The 27,820-nt window shown below is 44.7% G+C and overlaps 1 protein-coding gene across 3 annotated transcripts in view; it reads left to right on the top strand.

Annotated features, from left to right (window-relative positions):
• Nucleotides 1–10,002: 10,002 nt before the first annotated feature.
• LOC142572093 (arylsulfatase B-like) overlaps nt 10,003–27,820 on the top strand; it is a 33,655-nt gene continuing 15,837 nt past the window's right edge. Inside the window, exons 1-5 of one of the 3 annotated variants that reach the window (XM_075680947.1) lie at nt 10,003–10,069; nt 15,925–16,084; nt 17,570–17,682; nt 25,249–25,359; nt 26,007–26,129. In XM_075680947.1, the coding sequence (XP_075537062.1) occupies nt 16,024–16,084; nt 17,570–17,682; nt 25,249–25,359; nt 26,007–26,129 (408 nt within the window). In that variant the 5' untranslated portion in view covers nt 10,003–10,069; nt 15,925–16,023. Of the gene's footprint in view, nt 10,070–10,606; nt 10,936–15,924; nt 16,085–17,569; nt 17,683–25,248; nt 25,360–26,006; nt 26,130–27,820 lie in introns of those variants that run through there. The other 2 variants (XM_075680944.1, XM_075680945.1) reach the window with 2 other exon arrangements.

Below are 27,820 nucleotides of genomic sequence, written 5' to 3'. Positions count from 1 at the left end.
GAGTTTGATTTTCTCGCAACGCGTATATAATTCCGATTATGAACATTAATTTCGTTAATTGAATTGAACTGTGTCTCGTTTTCCTTAAAAAACGCTTTTTTTCTTTCCCAGTGTTTGTTCCCTCCTAACATACTCGCACTTCAATCGCTACACCCATAAACACCTTTGCTGATGTAGGTGACAATTTGTTCTGAACTGCCTTTTACCCGAAGCCTCGCGACCTATTTGGGTCGACCTTGGAAACAATGTGACCGGTTAGTTTGAAGTCTGGCGCTTCCGTCTACTATCTTGCAGGCACGGCGAGAAAGTTCGCTTGATGCCAGAGATGGAAGGAAAGACGTGTCTAATTGAACGGGCGCTGTTTGCATCAACAAGGAAATTTGGACGTTACGTAAAGCCATGAAATTTAAAGTGATTGATATCAACCAGGAAGTGGACCTAGCAGGCCTCGACGGTGCTTTGCGCGTATGGTATGGTATGGTATAGTATGGTATGGTGAACTTTATTCACGTCCTGAATATCAACCCTTACGTGACCTTGTTCCAGAGAGCCTCTCTCTGTGGGAAATTTGCTGAGCTTCAATTATCTCGGCTATTGTTTTGTGGATCCCCTTTTCCTTAGTTCATCACCCGGCGTGTTAATTGGTGACCTCACTGTTGTTTTGACAAGCCTTTTAATTAATCTGTTCAACTTGTTTAGCTCTGTCTGTGTAAAACTGAGCATCCCAGCTACATGTGAGAAGGTACACAAGGTGAAAGCGTCGACCAGTCTCATGGCCCTCTCCTCTCCCAACCCTCTGTGTCTGTTAGTGATTCTGCTTAGCAATTTTAGTAATCCTCCTTAGCAATTTTATTACTTCCTCAGTATTGCTTGTGATGTGTTGTATTGTTCTTCCGTTTGCCCCGTTTGCCTCCAGGAATAACCATAAGACTCTAATGAATTCCGCTTGCTTAATAGATTCACCTGCCTTCGTAGTTAGTACTAACCTGGGTTCTTCCTCGGGAACATATTCTCTCGGTTTTTTACCCCTTCTCCTGTTATTGAGTATAAGGAGCTCAGACTTATCAGCAAAACATATGATTCCCATGTCTTCTAAAATGGACTCTACCTCGTAAATGCTTTTCTGAAGTCTGCTTTCCGCCTGTCCCATACTTGCTTCAGTGGTCCATATAGTCACATCGTCTACATAAATGCTAAAGTGAATATTCTCTACCCCTTTTATACCTTTGCCATTTTTGACATGGCCAGGATGAAAAACATAGGTGACAAGAGCGACCCTTGTAGGGTCCCTCTGTCACCGAGATTCATCTTCTTTGATTTATTATCCCCGATTCTAAGGTGAGCTGAACGATTGCCAAGAAATGTTTTGTCTACTTCATTGAGTTTTCTATCCAATCCCAGTTCGGAAATGACTTCAAATATTGCTCAATACTTAATTCTGTCAAACGCTTTTCGACATCCAACCCCAAGGGAGCTCGAGTGTTCTTTGATCTGGGTAATAGCAGTTGATGTTTGATTAACAACATGGCTCTTGTGTGGACAAGCCTGGTCTGAAACCAATCAGATTATACAGTAGGATGTCATTGTCCTCCACATATTTCGTTAACCTGTTCAATATGACATGCTCCATTGTCTTCCCTAGACATGATGTTAGCGAAATTGGCCTGAGGTTATCCAAGTTGAGTTGTTTGCCCGGCTTTGGTAATAATATAGTACTGGCCGTCCTCTGTTCTTCTTTCCAAAAGTCATTAATCTACGTGGTGAGATATTTATTGAGTCATCGTCCAAATTCTTCAGCAATTTGTTAGAGATGCCATTCGGGCCCGCTGCTGACCTACTATTCAGATCATACAGTGCCGTGCGTACCTCACTTTTAGTGAATTCCTGATCCATATAGCTGCATTCTACCCTTAAGTAATCGGGATAGCTTGCATCCTGATCCTCTTTCCTGAGAGGCATGTATTTAACAGCCAATCGCTCCATTATGCTCTCTGCGCTTGCAGTCTGACTTTCCTGACATACCAGTTTCGCCACTGCCGTACATCTATTCGATTTAGTGCCTTTTTCATTAAGCAGATGCCTGAGCAGACTCCAATTGCCTCCATGTTCCATCTACACATTCACACACCTCATCCCATTTCTGTTTCTGCAGATATCGTGCATGCTCCTCGATATCCCTATTGAGCTGAGCAATTCGTTTCCTAAGTCTTCTGTTTAACCGTTGTGATTTCCATCTTTGTAAAATTGATTTCTTGGCTTCGATCAAATACGCCAATCTACTGTCAATTTGTTCGACCTCTTCCTCTGTCTCTATAGCCTCAGTTGCTGCATTCAAGTCCTCCCTCAGCTGAGCCAACCATTATGGTAGTCTGATGCGCCCCTTTCTATCTGTGTCTGCTCTGTCTTTTTTGATTTTTCTAAATTGATCCCAGTCTATGTAAGTGAAATGCTTTATATCCGCCCCCGTCGTTTCCACCATTATGTGTAATATAGAATGGTTGCTCCCTGGATCCGTGTCAGAGTTGACCCAGTCTGCCCTGGGGAAGTTTTAAGTGAAGGATAAGTCCGGGGTAGTGTCCCTACACGTGGAAGTGCCACACCTAGTAGGATAGCCTGGGTCCGTGATAAGAGAGAGGCCTAAATCCGTCGCGAGATGCCAGATTCCTTCTCCTTTCTTACTACTCCAGCGGTAACCCCAAGATTAGTGTGGGGCGTTAAAGTCGCCTCCTATTATGAGGGGCGCCGTTTTCACTACCCCCATAGCTTTATTAAAAATTACCCTGAGGTTCTGTCTCATCTGTCTGAGACTGGTATACATATTGAGCCAGAACAAGCTTTGCGCTTTACCTCTGTAACTTTTAGGACCACTTCTATCAATTTGTATTCAATTTTACTCGCCCCTAAATTTAAATCATGTTCTATGCAGGGAATTTTCCTGTAAATTAGGGTGGCAATTCCTCTGCCCGATTCCTTACCTTTGCAGACCGAGTTAAAGCCGGACAGCCCAATCTCCTCCGCTAGAGTTTCATGCAGCATTATTAATTTCACCCTGTTTCAACCATTTCGATTAAATATGCTAGTGACGCTCTTTTTTGCTGAAATCATTTGCAGTTCCACTGCCACACACTAAGTTTCCTTCTGCTATTCATTATCATTGCCGTTACCCCCTGAATGGCTACCACCTGTCACTTTTCTCTTGACTGTACCACATACCGCTCTTGGGAGTGTTCTAGCGCTTTCGTCTTCTGAGGGTATATATTCCTCATCCTCTCCTTGGGCCCCCAGCTTTTTCAGATTTTTCTCGGCTATTAACATCCAATTCCATGTTTTATCCAGCTTGACGTTAACGCCGTTTACCGTGTCCTTTAGGTCCCTAATCGCATTCCTAATCTCCTCCAGAGCCGAGCACATGGATTCCACCTCCGAGACTACAGCTCTCTTTTTGCACGCCGATGTGCCTTCTTCCTCCTGGCTGTTGCTTTTGCTCACAGGCTTAGCTATTGCCACACTGTCGCTTTCTGTCATCAACACTTTGTTCATTTCCTGCATCTGCTTCTTAAGTTCTTCATTTGCATTTATTAGTGATACAACCGCTCTGATCAGCCGTTCTGCTCTGGAATCATTACTTTGTTCCTGGGAGGCTATTGCACCTGTGACTTTCACAGTACCTTTTGACTTTCTCGGCCCAGGTCGCTCCTGGCTCCTTTTTTTTTGTATGTCTCCAGCTCCCACTCCTCGAAGCGCACCTGCGCCTCCCGAGACCTGGAACGGTTTCTTACCCTGGATGTTGAACGCTGTCTTGATCTTGATGTGCTTCTTTAGAGTGAGCGCCTGCTGGCGCGCGTAGGGGTTAATTTTCTTTGTCGGTAGGGCCGATTCTGTCTCGGTCTCCACTTCGGAGTGTTGTCTTCTTCTTACTCTTACTACATACGATACTTGGTACCGCTGCTTGCAAACCTTGTCACCTGTGGGGTGATCTTGACCGCAAAACTTGCATTTGGGAGAGCAGATATGATCCTCCCTTGGTTCTTGCATGCCACATACCCTGCACTACACAACATCAGGTGTGGGACAAACGTCTGATCTGTGTCCAATTCTTCCACATGCCTAACCTACGTCAAATTGCTTCCTGTACTGATAGCACCTCACGAGGATTGACCCATATTTGATGAAGTTGGGCACCCTGAAACTGTCGAAAAGCACAATAACCGAGCTCGTAGCTTTGATACGTTGAGCCGCCAACGCCGTTAGGTTGTATTCATGCACAATCTTTTTCGTGATCACGCTTTGACTGTCATTGAGGTCCACTCTTCTAATAACCACCTTGCACGTAGATTGGGGGGCCGTTTCATAAGCGCTCACTTCATATTCTGCCTCCATGACCGTAATGGACTTGATTCTCACATACTTTTCGGCATGATCGGAGTTCTGTGTACTAACCACCACGATATTCTGTGTGAAGTTGGGGCAGACAATGTCTTCCTTCGCTTGGTCTGCTGCAAGTCCAGCCGCCTCGACGACCGCTTCTCCAATATTGTGCTGACCTTGTTCAGGTTGACGCCTCCCCGAGGCCTAACGATGATTTTCCTGTGCTCCTCTGGCAGTTGCGGCGTCCTCGACCCCTTCACAATCTGGCGCTTGAGCTTGTCGGCCCCGACAACACCTTTCTTGGCGATCTCCTTTCCTTGTGATTTTTGGGTCAAATTGGCAGCTCCACCAGCTCCGGAGGTCTTCACAGATCGCGATCTTCGGTTGGTGACCACCTGCCAACCCATTCTTTCCTCGCTGGCTTCCATCTCCGAGTAGAGTTTGTCATCCATACGTAAATCAGCCAAGCCGGCTTGGCGGGCTCGGTAGACGTACGTGGCGTTAGGCCCAGCGTGGCGCCCACGTGCGATGCACAGAAAAGAAGTGATAAAAGTGCAAAAAATGCTGGCCCACCTTGTCCAAAGGTATCCACCGATTCGCGTTAACCTCACGAATCCGATTATGTGCTTCAACGCGTGGTCCTGCCAAAATTGCCTGCAGAATTATTCAAAAAGGCGGAAACAACGCGGGGGACGTCCGCTCTCTTCTGCGCGCGAATGTATACATTTTGGCGAACGTGTACGTAGCTGCACCGCACTTGGACATTGATTCGTGGCACGGGCAGTAGCTTCATTAGGCGGGCTCCAGGAATTCAGAAAGGTAGTTTAGTGACGCACCAGCAACCAGAAGAATTAACACAAAAGGATTTAAGAAACAACGAACCAACAATAAGTGCACAGGCAGTACGATTTCTTAGATAGACATGCAGGGGGAGGGCCAGCGGGATGGTCAGCGAGATCAGAAGCTAAAAATTTAAACGCAGCTGCAGGCCTTTGCTCAAAGGCATCCAGGAGATGTGGAACAGCCCACTGTTATTGGGAACTTTATATAAACAGGGTGCAACAAGGTGACTGGGTGGAGGGAATGTAAAAGTGCAGACACGCTCATTAGGCGAAGTAGGAAGTGGCAAACGGTAAAAAAAAAACGTAAGGATCAATTCTGGATTAGCTGCACAGGGGAAGAAAAATAGACCTGGCTGGTAGTGGCTCATCTACGATGAGGTAGCGATAGCAGAAAGCAAAAAATAATGATTGAGTGTGTAAGAAGTCATCTAAATAAGTTATTGAAATCATGCCAGGTGAGAATAATGTAGACGCGGATGCGCACATGGAAGACCTAGGCAGACATACTGATTACAACGTTTCTCTAGTGCTCAATCTGTGCGACGAACACTACTTTGCTGTAGTAAGCAGAGGGAACAAATGCCGTCGATCCCTAACGTCGCAAAGCAAGAATAGGCAGTCATGTATCGACTATGCCCTAGTCTCAAAAACGGTTGATGAACGACTAGCCCAAATCACGATAGATTAACAAGGAAAAGAGAGCTTGCGCAGCGATCGTCTATGCAAAACTTTACACTTTCGAAGAAATACTAAAGCAAGATAGAAAGCGAGACCATCCTAGTACCCAAAGCCTAATGAAAAATAAAAAGCAATGATTGCGAAAATAATAGAAACGTAAAAGCGACCCTTTCTGGCGCGTGAATCCCATGCATGTATGTAAGTCATCCAGGTCGCTACGTCAGAAGTCATGCATAACGCATACGCAGGATTTCAGGTTCGCAGGCGATAACTATGCTTAGCGAAGACACTTTTTTTCCACCTACATGCACGCTGAAGCTAAGAAATAAATGTTTTGTGTAGTATGCATTAACGAAATGTTTTATGATAGTACTGTACTTTAAATGAGTATGGCAGTGGGTTAGGCGAGTCTATAGCCTTCTATGACGATAGGGTTTGCGCACAAAGTAAGGGGAACGGTGACAAAAGACGTGACAGACACAAGCGTTTGTTTTTGCCTAGTCACATGCCACCGTTCCCTAGACCTTGGGCAAAAATCTCACTTCATAGAATGATATTAAAGTCTGCAAAAGGGGAGACATGGCTCTCTGGCCAAAGCACTACCAAGCTTAAACAGAGTCGTTATCAAACCCCCGCTTCACTCTCAATTTGCTCCAGAGTTATAAATCAGGACATGGCTTTAGACTCCCATCTGGCACATAAGTGATAGCTACGGTGTTTTTAGAAAATTGAGTTACACTTAAAAGCGTTCGCAGAATTTCGATGTTGCTTGAATGCTGCGTCGTGACAATTTTCTTTATTGTCATTTACCTTATTATTAAATTATTTATATTCGCCTATTTATTTTCTCAATTGTTGCTGTAAAACAGACAAATGAACTAGTCGAGATACTTTGTCCCAAAATCTCTGCATGACAAGTCAGTCACAACAGAACAGGCAATTAGAATAGCGCGTATGGTCAACGTGAAGAAAATTTTGTCCCAAAGTCTTTCTGTAGTGTGTATGCATGTGTAGGCGTTTTCGCCATCCAAATGCCTCGTGCTCTTTTCGTACAAGAAGACACATGATCAGCAGAACAAATTTTGCCTTCAATAAAATATTGGGTCTGATGTCATTAAAACCTAGACCACACAGATATACATCCATTATAACGACAAGCCAGGTCTCTCCTACTGACTTCGTCTATTCCATGAGATATGAACCAGGAAGATAACAAGACCCACAGCCAATAACGGGCAGCATACTACACTGCGCGCACCACATGATTAAATCCCTCCCCGAACCCTGATAGTACTATGTCGACGTCAGTGCATAGCAGAATGAATGGGACATCGCCGTATTTTACGACCCCCTCCACAAAGTATAAAATGATCGCACCTACGACCAGTCTCACCATAGCCGAGCTACAGCTAGAGAAACGATGCAGCTGCTCAGCGCCTTCCCCACTCACCTGCACACGCATATATCATATTCGTGAACTACAAGAAAACGCGCGGAGAATATTCCACAAAAGGTCGTACGTACCCGCACACATCAGAAAACGCGCATCGCAGAATTTTATCACCCTGTAGAGATCGTCTGACTTTCTGATCTTTCGGGAATATCAGGAAATTAACATACTCATGAGCGCAGCTGTGAGGCATAATGTGAATGAGGCTTAGAGTGCATTCCTACAATAAACCAGGCTTCCGATATTCCTTGACCAGACAAAGATTTGGGCTGCCACAACTCCAAAGATATCCATAGCACCCGCCACCTTCCTAAGGTTGCATCCCGATCTCACGCGCCTACAAGGCGTGTTTATCTATTGGGCCCAAATTGGCATTCACCTCGTCCCTAGCAGTATGCATCTTTTAACTGATCTTCATGGAAAACCCTCCACTGGGTTAACACCTGTGGTGGCTCTTTTATTACTCTTTGCATTTCATGGCACTGCTTCTCCACATTACTCGCATCCACATCCCTCGCCTCTAAACATGCTGCCGATTGTTTGACCCCACTAGCTTCGCCCTTAGACCAAAGATGTACCTGCGGTCCTCATCTGTGACACCCTTATTAGCGCTGCTTGTGAGGACTTGGAAGTAGGGCACCAGAAGCCTACCTTTGCCTGCCTATGCCGGCTGACTCACGATGGACGTGAAGCAGGCTTCAAGCACTCCGCCCGTAATAATAATGATAATAATAAATGAAATACATGACTGAAGACTTCGATGTATTTTTCGTGCTTGAGCGCCAACAATAACAGAGGTGAGTGTAGGCCGATCCAGGAGATCGTGCACTACCGCACCGAACCGCAGCGAAGGTAAAGCAGCCTTCACGCATTCCGCCTCTAATAATAATAAACGTAAATAATGTTAAATAAAAATAAATATGCATTGTTTCAAGTTTGCAGCTGTACTTGACGTCTCTGCGTGGAGCGCGTAATTAGCCGCACTGCGAACTAGCCTTGAAAGGTAGTTGTTTCAAGTTGATGGATATACTGGAATTGTTTGTGACCAGCACATGGACTCACGAGCAGCAGGCATTGTCATATATGCGAAGGACAAATGTATGTACAACCATACACCCTTGAATCGCGAGAGGACAATGCCACTGACTGTGCGGACGTCTGTGCCGTACAAGCGAAAGATGGAATTCTCATATTCTCAGTGTGTATATCTCCAGGCACAACCTTGGAGTCCTAAGTTTGATATCGAGAAGTTCAGGACCACGCACCTTGCACGAGTTAGCCGTGATGACACCACAGTTTGTATGTGATCATCGCTGGAGACTTCAATGTTTACATTTCAAGACCAGACAAGAAATTGTTCACTCTGTTTTTGCTAAATGAGCTTGGCTTGAAGTGCCACACCAATCCAAATCACTCAACAACGGTCCAGTATGCATTAAACTGTGGCCAAGGTTCTATCTAAGGTTCTAACCGAATCAATAGGTGCATATCACAGTAAACACAAAGCTATCGTCATTGCCATAACCAAATGATGAAAATAAATACATGTACCCGTGTTTAACCCTATGTGATGTGCTACAGCTTCAATGGTAATCCACCTTCACAGACTGGAATGGCTTCTCAACCTTTCTAGAATAACACGATATTCACCCAAGTCAGGACCGCAAGGAACGTTCCCCTCCCTAAATGTACTGGAATTCAATGCTGATGTAAGCATTAATTTGTCAGCGATCGAGACAACTGAGAGAATTTTGGAGTACTGCTGGAAAAAAAGCAGGAAAAAGATGGAGCTAGGCTCATTACAGGCATAGATAACTTCGCAATATGGAACCAGACGTATATCTTGTTAACCTCCCTGCCTTTCCTTGTTTACCTCTCTCTTTATCGCAATATAGAGCTAGAGGTTGTAATGACAATAAATACTGCGAAGTTGACGTACTCAAAGTGCTCGACTTCAACAAATGTAAAGTCTGATTAGTTCGAGAACGCTAGGTGGCTATTTGTCGCCACCCTGTTTCACAGGAGATGGGACCTGAGCTAGTGCGCTTTATCACTGTGTGAAGATGAAGAAGGAAACATCAGGAAAAAAATTACAAAACGATCGCGACCGGAAAGATATGTGCAATGAAGACACGAGACAGGGGTTTCCTGAAAACGTTGAGCCCGGCCCAGTGCTGTGCAAATGGTGAAAGGCAGACCTTGTAGCTGTTATTGCCGCCGTTCTGTCACGCCATGAATCCATAACTGTACCCCTCGATAACGTGTGTCTGCCTGTGCTTACCAACGAAAACGCAACCATGTGCTGCTCCTGCACGTAGGCAGGGCAATCGTCAAGCATATGTTGCAGCTATCACGGCTTCAAGATATCATTCTTGTTTTTTCATCGCCACCTCCGTTCCCCACATTTAATAACAGTTGCTTGTCTCTGAAAACAAATGAACCTCGAATGGAAAGGTTACGTAGACCACTGGCTTATTCTGTCTCTCGACCGGCCATCTTTTAATCAGCGCTTGTCTATCCTATTCTGTTTACCAGGTAGGCCTGGTATCTCCCGTACTTCTGAAATGTTCCTTTATTGGTTTGCGATAACGTCCCTGCTAGACCTCGTCCCCGTGCTTTTGTGATTAGATATACAAGCACCGCGTCTTGAAGAGGCTTTCTGCATGAAGGTTAAAGAATACGAGTAGTTGACTGTGAACCGCGGCAGAAAAATGCAAGGCTCTTCTCAGTGGTAAGTTTCTTGCTGAAAACTGCACGTGTAAACACATTGAATATAATTGATTTTTATGGGTCCTAATTACTTAAGGTAACCATTTACTGTTTCGGAATAAGCTCCGCACTACTCTGCCAGCTGCAATAAACAAGTGACATCGGTTCATTTTTTATCGCGATAAAACCAAAGATATATGAAAAAACTAACAACTCTTCAACGTGAGTTGAAACGTGCCTGACACTTAATGCACCTACATTGGATTTTCTTTTTGGCCAAACACTTCCAAACATCCTCTGCACGAATGTGGCTTCCAAGGCTGAAAAATATAACTGTGTACATGGCATGGAATTGCTAACTGCCGCCACTACGGCGCATACCTAACTGCAAGTGGGAAGATAAGTAGTGAAGCAAATCGGGTTTACATGTTAGACCTTCCAAGTGTCACCGTACGATAGCGGCGCAGCACAGACACAAAGAGCAACATAGAAAAAGAAGTCGTTCGCAGCTGCCGATCTATTGTGGGGCACAAGAGATTAGATAGCTGAGTAAGGCACGTATACTCAGGCAGCTGGCACGGGTGAGCGCAGAGACTGCTAAGGATTGAGCTTGTGAACTTAACGGATCTCGACAACTGGATTCACAACTTTTCTGTCCCAAATATCCGGAAGTTCTTAAAACCACGTCTTTTTTTTTGTTTGCTTTATTAATAATTACGTACAAGGTAACGTAGGATAATGTTCCTACAAGTGCCACAGCCTTACCATTACGCTGCGATCCGGAGAACGTTTTCTACAGTACTCGCGCTCGCATTGTTATGTGTGGAGTTCTTGCCAGCGGTCAGCTCTCCTCGGCCACATATCGTCTTCATTTTGGCGGACGACATGGCAAGTATCTGATTTGCAATACGCATCTGGTGTTCTAGCAGTTCCTCGAAAAACAAACCATCCCATTCATGGACAGCGCACATAAAAACGAGAAAGAACACGGGACAAGCGCTGAATACAGGACACAAAGCGCTTGACCTGTATTCTTCTCGTGTTTCGTTTTTAAGTGCGCCGCCCAAGAATACATAGGTTCCAACTGGCCCACTTTTCAACCCTTCAACAAATGTACCCTGGAGGAAAAGTCACTAACGAGTACGTATAGTCCCTCTCCCGTTCAAGTTATGACTTGTGCGAATGATTTAACTTTCTTAAAACAAAGAGAGCTGGGAAGGTAACTAAAAAAGTCACTGTGGTGGCGTAGCGGCCATGGCGTGGCTAAAACGAGGGACACCGAAAATAGTGGCTAGAATGTGAGAGGTTATTTGTGATAAACTTGAAAGAAAATGAAGCTCCAGCATCAGACAGATCCAGAAAACTTCTAACATTTCAAAAGAAAGTACAAGAAAAGTATGTAATAAAACCATAGTAGGGAACGAAGAAATCCCAATACAGCAGATCAAACAGCTGCGCCTAAAGAACGTTTCACAGCTTACTATAGTACCATCGACCAAGTGGTTAAAATAAAAATTTCAATTGGGCACCATGAAAAGCCGGATGATTTCAATCTATAAGCGCAAAAACAATAATACGTGCTCTTATAGACCACTTAGAGCCAAATAGGTGCTATTGCCACGTACTTTACCTTTCTCCGGTGACCGCTTTTTACCGGCTAACGAATGTGAAACATCATCAATTGGTGCAGGCCGCACCTGCATGTATCTGAACATTCTCTATCCTTCTGGCCGATTCCACCTTTTCTGTGTTTTTGCTGTACTTTTTGTAATAAGATTGCATGTGTGACACGGATAGTGTTGTGCATACGAGGATTTGTGCGCGAACCAGTGATTCCGCTGGAAATTTCCTTGTGTCAAGTATAAATATCCGTTGCGTCTGACCCTCAGATCTGAGTTCAACGAGCGGCGAATGTGCTCGCCCTTATCATTGTTCTGACTGTTACTTGTTTTAATGGTCACCGGTCGGCTCAATAAACAGTTTATTCCGTTACTTATGGTGCACTACTGTGGTTCTTCACCGTCACTGCAACGTGTCAGTTTACAGAAAAGCAATGTAATCCATAAAATTAGAGCTGGTAAAGTGTGTGAATAAAAATATGTTTGAGGGTCTATAGAATGAATTCACTCCAGGCGTACATTTAGAGGGTGATATCTTGAACGTATGGAAATTTCATTGAGTCGAAATAGATGAATAACAAAGATTATGGTGTCAGCGTTATCACCGATTATAAATCGCTTGGGAAGACGAGCAATGAGGAAAAGTATTTGAAATTCAACGATAATTGGCGCGACTATACCCTCTGCCTTTATTGCTGTTAAAAAATTGCGTTAAGATAATAGGAGCACCGCTCAAAAATGGTACGTGAAGTTCTTATTTATCTTAGAACCATAATGGACAGCTGGTAGAAGAGAGTACCCATGGGCTGATGCATGCGTGTGACATACCAACAGGCAATGCAAGGGATTCACGCGTACTTGCAAATGCATTCGGCATTGAAGTGACATATCTAGGCCTTAACTTTAGCGCGGGGAAATTCGAAATTATTAAGCTTATTGAAGAGACGTGTAGTAACCTCATATCAGTTCAACAGCAAGTAATGCACGTATTTAGGCAATATAAGCACCTGCCGGGATATATAAAACAGGAAAAGTACATGCACGCACATCTAAGTGACGTGTAGGCGTTAAAGATGCATTATTTTCCCAACAAAACTGAATTTTCTTCTGAATAGCCCAGGCTGCCCCGCTCCGAAAGGAATAAAAGATGGCTGCCGCCGATCGCTCAGGCAATGGCTACTCGCGCCTGCCGGAGAGCATGGGTTTATCTGCGTACAATAAAAACTTTTGCGTGGCCGTGTAACGTTTTCGAGCACTTTCGGCATGTTTACGACCTCGTTCTGCCAACTCTTCTTTATTGATGATCCGTTTTAGCGTCTTTCTTAAGCTTGCCTTGCATACCACCCCGATTTTCGGCCAGCCACCGCAAGCTAAGTCAGGGAAAGCGGACCAATCGCAGACGCCGGCACCACCCTCTTCATCCGGTTATCGACATTCAGTGCACTGGCTCGGTGCCATCGAATTCCTCTCCACTTTAGCGTGCTCCTCACGACTTGGGAGCCAATTAGATAAGACAAGCCGCTCGGTGTTGGCAATATTATTCGTTTTGCAAGCAAACAAAAGTAGTCTCCTGGGAACGAGGAGAGCGTTTGATTGGTCTCTTCAGACAACCCTGCGGGTGACCGCCCGATGCTTGAGTCGGCGGTTACGCAAGGCTGACATCAGGAGATAGGAATAAAACATATTGGAATAGTTTTACGCTATAGGGCCCCAGGAAAGAAACAATTTATGATAACTCAAAGGGAAGCTCACTACTTTTCGAAGCGAGATCAGGATTCCTTAGACCACGCACTTATAAAGCGAGATAAAGCTAGGGAAACGATGGAGCATGTATTATTCCAATGTGAAGATACCTCCCCAGCGGTCGATTTAGGAATCGCTGGCCTCCTTGAAGCCCTTGGATTCAGTGAGAGCAGGGGGAAAGTAAACATGTCTGCAATAGAGATTAGTAAGAGGCGATTGGAAGATTGGTGGAAGAAAAGTAGGAAAAATACAAATAACGGAGGCGTTCAAAAACAATGTTCTTAACAGGGGTTCAGAAACTTTGGTTATAGAAATATTTCTTCGGGCTTTTTTTTTTCCTTTTTAGCATACGTATGACATTGGGAAATAAAATATCAAGAGCTTGGTGGAGCAACCCACCACTCCGTTCCAAAGGGGACACTCACAACATCCATCCATACATCCATCCAGCCTTCCATCGCGGCCCACGCAAGAGGCCGTGTTTCTGCCAGAAAGCCCGCATCGTGCATGGAGTTCGCCGTGAGCGTTTCCCAGTAAACATTACGGCTAGATACGCTTCAGTTGCTGGGAAGTGTGAGAAGCAGACAGGGATCTTTGAATGCTATCGCGTTCCCCTCTTAAAGGCGAACCTTTGGCTTCCTCTAATTTTTTTACTTCAGCAATGTGAAAATGCTTCTGCTTCGTCACCAAGGCCTAACTGCAATCTTTCTGTAACTTATATATGCGTACATATTCAAATAGAAGAAAGCTGTGGCTGCAAAGTTTTTGCTCATCTTAAATGTCTACCTGGTCCTAGTTCTTACCAGGGAGTACAGCTTGTAGATTGACATTTAACGCTGCGAACCACTCCCATGCTAATGGGTTTGGAAGCGTGCCCACGCTCCCTTGAACGTGGCCAATTGAAAGGGCTAGCAACTGACCAGCTCTGTCGTGCAGTTGACAACGTAAGAACTGCGTCTTACGAAATCACAGCTGAACTGCTAAAAATAATCAGTAATAGGGCGCAGGGGCCTTGAAATTGCGCCAAGGTATCTCAAGGGGTGCCGGCAGACGTCGTTTTACAGTGAATACACATAAAGAAAGCGACATGTGCGTCTTCTCATCCTATGTATTCTTTGTACTATATGTAAGGTCGGCTGAGAGGCAAAGTGCTTCACATTCGAAGATAGAGAGCAAGGTAGCCAAATCTCGTTTAGACGACATAAGACAATGACGCACCGAAAGTGGTAATGTACCGAATGAAGTTCTGAAACACGACCGAAAATGAGATAACCTAACTTTATTGTGCACCATTTTGAGCGCGCTAAACTTTTTCCTTATCTCCTCCGGAATAATTTTTCAAGTAAAGGCACGTTGCGGCTGCTAGGTTATGCGTTACATGTGACAAATGTTTAGAAATCTCACAGAATAAAAACTGCGATAAAGTGCTTTTGCCAAGAAACGCTTCCAAATCCACGCTTTGACATGAAGTTACGCAGTGTACGGTTGCTGAATTTCTTACACACGAATTCTTGACATTCTATCCTGAAGTACTGGCACTCGCTTCATCATTCTGCCCCACAAGGGAATCTGCTCACTCAATAACTTCACACCAACGCATGAAGTTGCACGCTCTGAGCGCCAACTTTGTGAAGAAGATCTGTCGTGCGTTTCCCCCAACATAGCATGCACAACTTAATATGTATGCCCTTAATCTACAGTGGCTGTCTCACTCAAACGCACCTTCGGCGAGAGCAGCTGTGGGCGGTCGCCTGGCTACGCTCCCATAGCCTCGACTTTTCCCCGCCAAATTGGATGTGCCAGGAAGTATGCACGTGCGCATTGCAGAAAAACAGTAGAGATATGCTGAAGCTACCATCATCATCTTCGATATGACACCTTCATCTTCAAACCATGTCTCTGTCCATTACCCTAGCCCTGTGCAGAGTAGCCGGTCAGTCGTATCGCTCAGGCCGACTTCACCTTTCTCCTATCAAATTTTCTCTCTTCCTCTTCATTTTATGCTCAAGTATTGACTACTGTGCAGCAGGAATGTTGAAAAGGTAGAGGTTGACCGCAAAACTGCCTGGAATAGGGGGTTGGGTTTGACATCTTGTCTTTAATACAAAAGAAATAACGTGCTTTGTAGACGAATTTAATCGATGCATCACGTTCAGCAGTCACACTTGGTTATGCATTGGCTCATACGCAAATTTTATTGCAATATCTTCGCAGAAAAATAAGCTGACACCCAAAGTAGCGGCTGAGCAATGCGTCGCTCTCTATTCTTGACTCTCTGTTGTACCAGAGGGTGAATTGAGCGCTGTTGAGTCTGAAAGTAGCCCCCTCACTGCTTCCGTGCTATTCCTTGCAGTGTGCACTGCTTTCTATCATGGTCTGTCTGTTCTGCAGGTCCTTAGAGTTGAGCATTTCCGGACTTCTAATGAAGCGTTCCATGCAATGCGTCCATAGTTGAAAATAAATGTTCTTGTTGAATACGTCAGTGTTGATAGATTGCCATTGTCACACCACGCAGGGCTGGAATGACGTTAGCTTCCATGGATCAAACCAAATTGGAACGCCCAACCTCGATGTTCTTGCTTCAGAGGGCATTATCCTTGACAATTATTACACCATGCAACTGTGCACACCTTCAAGGGCTGCGCTGCTTTCTGGATTGTATCCAATCAGGACAGGTGAGAACCCGTGATTCTTTAATTCAACTCGCATTTCCAGGAACTCACTGCTAGTAGCTGTGCAGTTTTTGTAGATGAAGGTTAACTGTGGCTGTGTTTGGTTGCGGCAAAGCAGTAGACACATAACAGCGTAATTGATATGTTATACTAAGGTCATTTATTGACCCTATAGTGAGAGTACCAAAGAGTTCGATTGCGACAACGCAAGAAACATGAAACGAAAGCCTCTATCACGAAACATCACAGTCTCATGGGAGAAAAATGTTGCCGTACTGCTTTGTTCTCGTGGAGCACGACACAGTCTCCCCATTTATCGCATAATGCACTGATAGACATTGAGCACAAGCAGACGGGTTCAAAACCGTAAGTTTACTTATATAGTCCTTTAAATTGGGTGTTCCATAACGTCAATTGGGTCTGATTCATTGGCGGTGGTTCAACGTTATTCCTGAGACGAGAACAACTGGTGTGCCTCTTATTTGGCACTTAAGTGAAACCTTTTTTTATAAGCCCAGCGAACAAAACAAATTGAAATGCCTACATTGCACCTGTACAAAAACAGGCAGTGAATAAGCCATATCGCGGCGACCATTTGATAGGTTTTAGCAAGCTTATAGACACGGCACAAACAAAAAGGCGGGATTAGGAACAATACAGTACGTTCAAATAAAGCCAGAAAGGAATACCACCCATTCTTCACGCATAACGTAAGTATTGTTGGAGCTCGGGGATTAACTACAGCTCTGTACGTATGCGACACCGCGCGTCTTCTCTTGCTTCTAGCTGAAACCTGCATGGAGGATCTCCGGGCACGCGAGGACTTGTCGGGTCCGCTCACGCAACGCTACCCAACCAAGCTTGACATTGCGGTCAAACTTAATTGCATTGTAAGGTCAACAGCACCACGAGGCCGTAATGCACTAGAGCCGTGGTACGTGAAACGTCACGCTTGTCTGCGAAGGACGTCGAGGCTTCGGTAACGAGGAAGCACATTGTTTGCGCGGAGTGCTTCAGTGGAAGCGTTGTATCTGCGATTGCGGCAGTTTTTCATTGTTATAGCCTGTTGTGAGAAGTGTAAGTCATTCTAAATACGCGGTCCGCAAGTTTACAGTCGCTGAGTCCCAGGTTTCCAGAGCCCAGTGTGGAACGCCGCGTGGACCATATTTTACCAGTGCTACAGAAAGTTTGCTTCGACTTTTTTTTTCCTTTTTGAAAATACACCACGATGTTGAAATTTGCTGATCGTGTTACTTGGCTGTAGCTTCTGATTGTACAAAACTGGAGACAATTTATATCAAAGGAGCTTCCTATTCTTTGCTTAAAGATAAAAAAATATGTGTAGCCATCTGAGTTATAAATTGTGGCTGCAGCTGACTTCAACCAAAAAAAAAGAAAAATAATTTTTTTGCATTAGTTCGAACGTTCATCATTATTGTATGTATAAAACAGGCCTTTTCTTCACGAGATTATTTATATTTCTCGCAGGAATGCAATCGGGCATCATCGGAAACGCAGAGCCGTGGGGACTTCCACTCAATTTGAAGCTTATCCCTGCCCATTTCAAAGACTTGGGCTACACAGTGCATATGATCGGTAAAGTAAGATCATTCAGCAAATTGGTCTGAGTAGCGTAATTGACGGTAAGAAGAACGTAGTGGTGCATGTTTCTTTTTTGTCTCTTATGCGCTAAATTTGGTTAATGCCATAATAAACGCGTATTATCTGAGGGACTGGTGGGGCTACAAGTAATGAAAGAACGCAAAGCAAACTGCGGTATGCAAGCATTTTAGGTGCGCTGGAGGCGTAATACGATTATCACTGAACTAGGCTAGGCTTCAGCTTTCAAACACATTCATTCTCATTTTTTAGCTAACGTCGAATAGCATACCAATGAGCTAAAGTTGAGGAGTTTTGTTGTGGTTTCGTTGAACAGCCTGGTTACGATACACACACGAACTTCTGTGACATACATGTGACATATATATGTAATTTATAGCCCAACATCCCAAGAGGCCATTTCTGAAGCACCATACACCGTGGCGGCTTAGTGAATGCGGCTTTCATCTGCTGAACATAAGGCTGAGGGCACGATCTCAGGCTGCTGCCACTGCTTTCCGATGGATGTGGAATGCACAAAAGCTGGTGTATCGTGCTTCTGGGGCATGTTAGAGAAATGCAGATGGCCAAATAATCCAGAGTTCTGCACTAGGCAAATATGATAGTACGTGCGTTGCTTAAAGGGACAAGGGCCTGGCTCCGGACAGGCCGCCATTGGAATCTGAACCTGGCAACGTTTAACGTTAGGCGAGTCTAGCAGTGTTATTGGAGGAATTAGAGGGTAGTAAATGGGATATAATAGGGCTCTGTGAGGTTAGGAGGACAAAAGAAGCATATACAGTGCTAAAAAGCGGGCATGTACTGTGTTACCGGGGCTTAGCGGAGAGACGAGAACTAGGAGTCGGATTCCTGATTAATAAGGAAATAGCTGGTAACATACAGGAATTCTATAGCATTAACGAGAGGGTGGCAGGTCTTGTTGTGAAACTTAATAAGAGGTACAAATTGAAGGTGGTACAAGTCTATGCCCCTACATGCAGTCATGATGACCAGGAAGTCGAAAGCTTTTATGAAGACGTGGAATCGGCGACGGGTAAAGTCAAAACAAAATACACTATACTGATGGGCGACTTCAATGCCAGGGTAGGCAAGAAGCAGGCTGGAGACAAGTCAGTGGGGGAATATGGCATAGGCTCTAGGAATAGCAGAGTAGAGTTATTAGTAGAGTTTGCAGAACAGAATAATATGCGGATAATGAACACCTTTTTCCGCAAGCGGGTTAGCCGAAAGTGGACGTGGAGGAGCCCGAATGGTAAGACTAGAAATGAAATAGACTTCATACTCTGCGCGAACCCTGGCATCATACAAGATGTAGACGTGCTCGGCAAGGTACGCTGCAGTGACCATAGGATGGTAAGAACTCGAATTAGCCTAGACTTGAGGAGGGAACGGAAGAAACTGGTACACAAGAAGCCAATCAATGAGTTAGCGGTAAGAGGGAAACTAGAGGAATTCCGGATCAAGCTACAGAACAGGTATTCGGCTTTAACTCAGGAAGAGGACCTTAGTGTTGAAGCAATGAACGACAATCTCATGGGCATCATTAAGGAGTGCGCAATAGAAGTCGGTGGTAACGCCGTTAGACAGGAAACCAGTAAGCTATCGCGGGAGACGAAAGATCTGATCAAGAAACGCCAATGTATGAAAGCCTCTAACCCTACAGCTAGAATAGAACTGGCAGAACTTTCGAAGTTAATCAACAAGCGTAAGACAGCGGACATCAGCAACTATAATATGGATAGAATTGAACAGGCTCTCAGGAACGGAGGAAGCCTAAAAACAGTGAAGAAGAAACTAGGAATAGGCAAGAATCAGATGTGTGCGTTAAGAGGCAAAGCCGGCAATATCGTTACTAATATGGATGAGAGAGTTCAAGTGGCTGAGGAGTTCTATAGAGATTTATACAGTACCAGTGGCACCCACGACGATAGTGGAAGAGAGAATAGCCTAGAGGAATTCGAAATCCCACAGGTAACGCCGGAAGAAGTAAAGAAAGTCTTGGGAGCTATGCAAAGGGGGAAGGCAGCTGGGGAGGATCAGGTAACCACAGATCTGTTGAAGGATGGTGGTCAGATTGTTCTAGAGAAACTGGCCACCCTGTATACGCAATGCCTCATAACCTCGAGCGTACCGGAGTCTTGGAAGAACGCTAACATAATCCTAATCCATAAGAAAGGGGACGCCAAAGACTTGAAAAACTATAGACCGATCAGCTTACTGTCCGTTGCCTACAAAGTATTTACTAAGGTAATCGCAAATAGGATCAGGAACGCCTTAGACTTCTGTCAACCAAAGGACCAGGCAGGATTCCGTAAAGGCTACTCAACAATAGACCATATTCACACTATCAATCAAGTGATAGAGAAATGTGCAGAATATAACCAACCCTTATATATAGCTTTCATTGATTACGAGAAAGCTTTTGATTCAGTCGAAACCTCAGCAGTCATGGAGGCATTACGGAATCAGGGTGTAGATGAGCCATATGTAAAGATACTGGAAGATATCTATAGCGGCTCCACAGCCACCGTAGTCCTCCACAAAGAAAGCAACAAAATCCCTATAAAGAAAGGCGTCAGACAGGGAGATACGATATCTCCAATGCTATTCACAGCATGTTTACAGGAGGTATTCAGAGGCCTGGAGTGGGAAGAATTGGGGATAAAAGTTGATGGAGAATACCTTAGCAACTTGTGATTCGCTGATGATATTGCCTTGCTTAGTAACTCAGGAGACCAATTGCAATGCATGCTCACTGACCTGGAGAGGCAAAGCAGAGGGGTGGGTTTGAAAATTAATCTGCAGAAAACTAAAGTATTGTTTAACAGTCTCGGAAGAGAACAGCAGTTTACAATAGGTAGCGAAGCACTGGAAGTGGTAAGGGAATACATCTACTTAGGGCAGGTAGTGACCACGGATCCGGATCATGAGACTGAAATAACCAGAAGAATAAGAATGGGCTGGGGTGCGTTTGGCAGGCATTCTCAAATCATGAACAGCAGGTTGCCACTATCCCTCAAAAGGAAAGTGTATAACAGCTGTGTGTTCCAGTACTCACATATGGGGCAGAAACCTGGAGGCTTACGAAAAGAGTTCTGCTGAAATTGAGGACGACGCAACGAGCTATGGAAAGAAGAATGATCGGTGTAACGTTAAGGGATAAGAAAAGAGCAGATTGGGTGAGGCAACAAACGCGGGTAAACGACATCTTAGTTGAAATCAAGAAAAAGAAATGGGCATGGACCGGACATGTAATGAGGAGGGAAGATAACCGACGGTCACTAAGTGTTACGGACTGGATTCCAATGGAAGGGATGCGTAGCAGGGGGCGGCAGAAAGTTAGGTGGGCGGATGACATTAAGACGTTTGCAGGGAAAACATGGCCACAATTAGTACATGACCGGGGTAGTTGGAGAAGTATGGGAGAGGCCTTTGCCCTGCAGTGGGCGTAACTAGGCTGATGATGATGATGATGATGATGAAAGTGAAAAATGATTTATTCTGCATCAGTAAATTACCGTTCTACAACACCAAAAACCCCCCTCATACAACAATAAGACGTTTGGTAAGCCAGAAAAAGCGCAAGAACGAAATACGGGTGGCGACGCGTACTTAAGTTCCCGCACCTGGGGGCTGTGACGTCTTCGATTTTGATGACATCTTCTAGGGCCTACTAATTATATATAGCGGTACCGATTGACTACATTGTGTTCTAAAGGAACCAGATATTAAACATGGCAAGTCTCGGGAACCTTTATTCAGCCAACGCGGCCCAAATGCGAAAACATACTTTGGAATCCCTGACGTTACGCTGACGTACTGACGCTGGGGTTTCGGCGGGAAATTCAAATACTGATACTTGGACCTTCATTTTCTCATCTAATAATGAAACATTTTTCTTTAAATGACTACCTGCAGGGTTTTCAAACAATGCTTTATTAGTCTAAACTGATTTATTGTTTCGTTTTAGTGTCCCTTTAAGGACGTTTAACTGAATCAGTTAATCAACCTAACAAGTTCCCACGCAATATGTAAATCACCAGAACTACATAGTAGGGGTGATACAAGCACCGACCATCTCAAGAAGCAATTTAGGTTTCGCATACGTATATCGACGGTAAGCTCACGTGCTTTTCTTTCACATTTTTTTTGTGACTGACATGTACGCCCTTGCGCCAGCATCCCCATTCCTCTGCGAAAGTTTCGTAAACGTCTCTAGCGTCTGTCTTTGCAGTATTGTCAGGCATTCGGCACGCACTCCCTTCTTTAAACTTTGCGCATAGCTCCACCTCTTACAGAGTTCAATTAGCGGGCAGCTTAAGATACTCCATTAGTTGAAACCAGTTCAACATTTTAAACCATGGGACAAACACAAAAGCCGCGAAATAACTTTGGCTTTCATGAAAATTACATTTCCGGGCAAATAAAAACACTAGCAGGAAATGAAATAGCCAAGGCCAATCAGGTCTATTGCACAAATCAAATCTGCTCTTATTAAGTCCTTGCGGTAGTGCAGGTTGCATTATAAGGCAGATATGCCCTCCGCGACCATTGTAAAGGAGACGCGTTTAGTAAAAACAGCAGTGTACTTTGAAAGTTAAGGCGACACACAGACGCAAGTCGCCGTTTGAGAGCCATTTCTTGTCGTTCGCAGATCCTCTATGAGGCATATGTACCATATTATTATCCAGCAACCCCACCTAACGGAGTCAGCATGTCCGGAATAATATAGCGAATCTATTCCAATTGCTCTTCCCCTTCGTGCTTCGTCAGTGGCCCGAGCCACGCACGTGGTCAACGGCATCGACGAGCTGTGAATGGTGGATGGTAAGAAAAAAATAGAACTGAGTGAAAGAAATTGTTACGTAATACCAGTCCAGTTGTATGCCCTAAATGCGGCCACTATTCTGCAGATGGTTTCCCGCGAAGGAGTCTAAGGCAAATCAAACAACTCGGCTATGCCAGTTTATTTGTGTTCTACGAATTTACATTGAAGAAAACAACATTAAAAACGCTGCTGACGTCGTCGCCACAAGACGCAGGGGCCGAATGCCCAAAGCTTTTCGTTCGTAAGCGGTCTTTACGATTGGCCGGCTGCTTTTGCTAATAGAGAGTTTTAGAATAATTTGGGCCCAAAGTTTGGGACCCCAAAGAGGTTTGCGGATGGTAGGGTTGGGACATACAGGAGTCAAGAAGTTTTAGAATAGCGCTTTGTGTTTGCGGATAGTGTCTTGCGCTTGCAGTGCCACTACGCCATCAAAGAAAAGTTATTATAAATATTAAAATACCATATGCCATTTTACGATAAGAGTAATATTGACCATTCATGTTTCCCCGTTTAATTACGATTTACAGGTTCTTTTATTAGGAGCAAGCAATTAGTTGCGCTTAGTTTTGCGTAACCAAATTTTGGTGCCTTCAGCAGCCAAGTTAAGCCGTGTTAGGTCTACGAGCCATGAAATGGGCAACCGAATTCAAAATCAGCAGTATCTAATGGATCAATCTTCATAACACACGCCAGTTGAGAGAAAGCGACAATCGCCGGCACTTCACCTAGCTTGCGAACTTCACGCGTTACCGCGAATCGAGCCCAGTTTCATGCTAGGTTAGAACCGTCGCTTGGATGGGTGCCGCTATGTTTATTTGAGCGAAGCTTTTGGGGCAGCGTGTGGGGCTTTCGCTAAATCAGTAGAGTGTTTTAGAATAGGGGCCCCAAACGTTTGGGGCCCAAAAGAAATAGCACCGAAGCAACTGCGCCGGCACTAGACGCAAACTGCTTTTGGGTTTTGCGTCAGGCACGCTATTTCACTGGTTTATCGGGAACCCCAAAAGCTGCCCCAAAAGATTTTCGTCAACAAAGATGGCGCTACCCACCGAAGCGATCGCTCTAACCTAGCACCAAACTGGGTTCGATTCGTGGTAACGCGTGAATTTCGCAAGCTAGAAGTGACTGTGGTTATCGCTTTCTCTCAGCTAGCGTGTGTTATGAAAATTGATTCATTAGAGGCCGCTGATTCCGAATTCGATTGTCGATTTCATGGCTAGTAGGCCTAACACAGCTTAGCTTGGCTGGTGAGGGCACGTAAAGTTGGTTACTCAAAACTAGGCGCAACTGATTCTTTGCTACTAATAGAATAGCCTCTAAATTGTAACTAAACATGAAAACATGAAAGTCAAAATTACTCTCATCATAAACTGGTATATTTTATCTAATTATTTCTAATAGCTTTTCTTTGACGCCGTAGTGGCGCTGTCAGCAAAGCCCTATTCTAAAATTCTTCGCTCCTGCGTGACCCAACGCTAACACCCGCAAAGCTCTTTGGGGCCCCAAGATTTTGGGGCAGCTTTTCTAAAACTCTCTAGTGAAATAGCGTGCCCGACGCAAAACCCAAACGTAGTTTGGGTCTGGCGCATGCGCAGCGGCTTCGACGCCAATTTCTTTGGGGCCCCTAACGCTTCGGGCCCCAAACGCTTCAGGCCCCTATTCTAAGTTCTCTAATATTTCCAACATCGTGATCGGCTGGCAACTGCTCTTACTAATATTTCTAGCGCAAGAGTTTTTCTGTGTAAATAGCTGGGCCCAAATTATTGGGTGGCCAGTAGTCCTTTACATCCCTACAAGATATGGGACGCCGAACACACTTTAGTCTCTGGCTTTAACCTGTTAACCTTTAGCTTAGAAATTCTATGTATACTTCTGCAGGGTGTTTCTGAGAAGTCTATCAGCAATTTTTGAAGATCGCATGTGGCAGATAACACGATTCTAGTTCTTCAGCTGGATTACTCAAAGGGGCAGACAAATCAAAATGCATGATCAAACTCAAATCAACTCAACTACTGCAATTTACTCAGTGAGTTTTTAACTAATTACCTTACGACCCATTTCGCGCTTTACAAATAATAATAGGTAAAACTGCAAGGCATATCTACTCGAATATAATTATGTGGGCGAAACCATTTTTGAGATATACGCCATGAAATTTGCGGTAAAGATGCTGTCATTTCACTTATTTTTTTAAAAAAACGTTTTCTGCATTGAAGCACGAAAGATGACTGGATCGCCAATGTATTTCTTCGCAAAGTTTGGCAATTATTATATCAAAACCCGTGCCATTCAGAGAATTCGTTCCAAGCGGATCCATCGCCTTGCGAACCCCCCCCCCCCCCCACCCCGGCCACAATTTGCAAAAAGAAATATGTGCATGAAGTGATCATTTAATAACTTAATTAGTGAATTTTAGTAATTACTCAACAGTGCATTTTGATTTCTCGTGAAAATAATATCTGCCTCTTTGAGTAATCCTGCCCAAGGACTAGAATTGTGCTTCATGCCGCAGCTGTGCTTCAAAAATTCCTAAATATCTTCGCAGAAACACATTATGTAGGCTCATTTCACTAGTGGATGAGTTCAATATAAGATAACGCGATGCTTCAGGTTGTGTTTGTTGTTGCTGTTGTTTCGCTAAAAACTAGGTCACATACCTGTTGTGCATACTGCCCAACCCTCTGTACGCAATCTCATTTAGTTCTTTTTCTCTATTTTCCAGTGGCATGTTGGCTTCTTTAAAACCGACTATACGCCTTTGAGACGTGGATTTGACAGTTTCTACGGTTATTACACCGGTAGAGGGGACTACTACGACCATACGTCTGGCCTCGTGAGTATAGGCGACACCTTACTTCCCAAAACGCAGAAGCACAAAAAACTTTCTTCCAAAGCTCAGGTGTTGAATACGCAGCGATGCTACTCCTATCAGGCAATTTCTGCAGTAAGTGCACTCTGCGTCTCCAAGGCAAAAAATAATTAGCGCCAGTAAAGCAGAAAATATTATTTTATACATCTGAAAACAAAAACAAGAGCTCGAGAAGCCAGCAAAAGCTTATGAAAAAAAGGTAGAAGGGCGTAGCCTGTTACAACGCAGCGCTGGAAGCCGATTCTCGGAACTCCAGGCATGGCCATGGAGAGGGTCGTAAAAGTGACCGGATGTTATTTGCAATGCAAATGAAGAGGTACGGTTGTGGTCACAAATTCATCGTTTGCGTCGCTGAACATCAGAATGCTACTTGCTTGTCAGCTCTTTCTTTCTTTCTTTTTTTTTTTTGTGCGTGCTTTTGTCATAAGTATGCATACTAACCACATGCGACGACACCTACAATACCATAAGAGGATTTTTTTTCCACGCAGAACTACCTTGTTTAGTGGTATCCGGCACATGCGAGCAAAAACTGCATCAGAGTTCAATGCAGAAGCAGCCATTCACATAAACGGTAACGAGTACATGGCGTATTGCATTTTGTATCGCAGGAACACGTCGGTCTCGACCTGAGGGACAACGAGACACCGGACTGGGGCGAAAACGGGACTTACACTACTCACTTGTTTACTGAGAAGTTTATTTCGCTAATTGAAAAACACGACAAGTCTAAGGTAAGCATGTCAATCGTGGGTACGGGCCCGCTCATGATATACTGATTATGCAACGCACAAGTTCGCTGACTGATTGATCGTTTGGTTATTCGACTTAGTTGGTAGTACCGGTAACTGCTTTACTGGTGTTACGCACTCATTCCACTTCTTGTTGCCTTTTTGGCACATTCAACACTATGGTTTTAAACAGCCCTGTATTGTACTGCCCGCACACATTCGCAATTTTCTATAGTTATTATGTAAAAATAATGCAATTAGTGATATTTGCTTATAATTATTGTTGAATCCGTTTATCATGGGAGATCCTTCTGTCATCATATGAACTATCCAATCCGTTCAATTAATCTCCGATCATTCAGCCAACGCAAACGAACGGACAAGGATGGATCATTTCTTTTAGTCTTCATTCGGGCAACAAAGTTACCTGAGCCCATATTCACAAAACCCGTCTTGCGTAAGCTTCATCCTGCATTAGACATTGACGAGAAGGCTGTCTCGTTATCTCGCCCTTTGTTAGCTAATAGGATGGGTTCTCGACCAGCTATCTTATGGAGAAACTTTAGGATAGTTTTGCGAAAGCGATCGCGTAAGTGCACGATTACTAAACGCATGATACCAGAGGGCCTCCTAATGAGGTTTAACGGCTTCTTGTGTGAAAGGTGGAATGAAAGGGGCCAGCCGATAGGCTATTACCTTCGTATTAGGAATGAGTGCGTAGAACACAGCTAATCTGCATTACACACTATTTTGCTCCGCTCCTCTTAAAGCTTGAGAACAAAACAAGGCACTCAATTTGGGAAAGTGTTCATAAAAACAGCTGCCGGCTTAGATATATGTCTGTAGCGGGCAGCTGCCCCTACATCCTAAAGAGAAACACACGGGTGACGAAGTTGAAATGGAAATGAGGAGGCCCAAGTATTCAACGCCCCTATCGACTCATTTAACGGAAAGGCGTTTTCTAAGTTTTGTTTACCTAATCCCCCGGGCTTTGCGCAGCTGCTGAGACTGGATCAGTCGGTATCTCGCCAGACACACATACATACGCACACTTTCTTGATGTTCTTGACGCATAAAAACCCGCACGTGTGTTTCCGTATAAGTGTATGTGCGCGTGCATGAGTGTGCGCGTGTGTGTACTCTGTGCGTGCGTACGTGTGGACTGCGAGTGCCTGTGTTGTGTGTGTACGTGTGTGCATGCGGACTGCGCCTGCATGTGCGCGTGCAGACTACATCAGCGCGCATGCTTGTACGTGTGTGTGTATCTGCGTGCGTGCGTGTGTGTGTGTGTGTGTGTGTGTGCGTGTGCATGTGCGTGTGCGTGTGCGTGCGTGCGTGCGTGCGTGCGTGTGTGTGCGTGTGCGTGTGTGTGTGTGTGTGTGTGTGTGTGTGTGTGTGTGTGTGTGTGTGTGTGTGTGTGTGTGTGTGTGTGTGTGTGTGTGTGTGTGTGTGTGCGTGCGCGCGCGTCCGTGCGTGTGTGTGTGTGTGTGTGTGTGTGTGTGTGTGTGTGTGTGTGTGTGTGTGTGTGTGTGTGTGTGTGTGTGTGTGTGTGTGTGTGTGTGTGTGTGTGTGTGTGTGTCTTTATTAAATATCCTGAAATTGATGGCCTGGGTATAGGGCGCGCCGGGGGCAGCAGAGAGACCCTGTCTCTCGGTAGCTCCCTGGGCTTGCGGATGGCCCAACCTTGGTCCCAA

Source organism: Dermacentor variabilis, chromosome 2 (assembly GCF_050947875.1).
Source record: "Dermacentor variabilis isolate Ectoservices chromosome 2, ASM5094787v1, whole genome shotgun sequence".
NCBI lineage: Eukaryota > Metazoa > Arthropoda > Arachnida > Ixodida > Ixodidae > Dermacentor > Dermacentor variabilis.
Note: the sequence above shows the minus strand (reverse complement) of the source record. Positions and strands in the feature narration are given on the sequence as shown.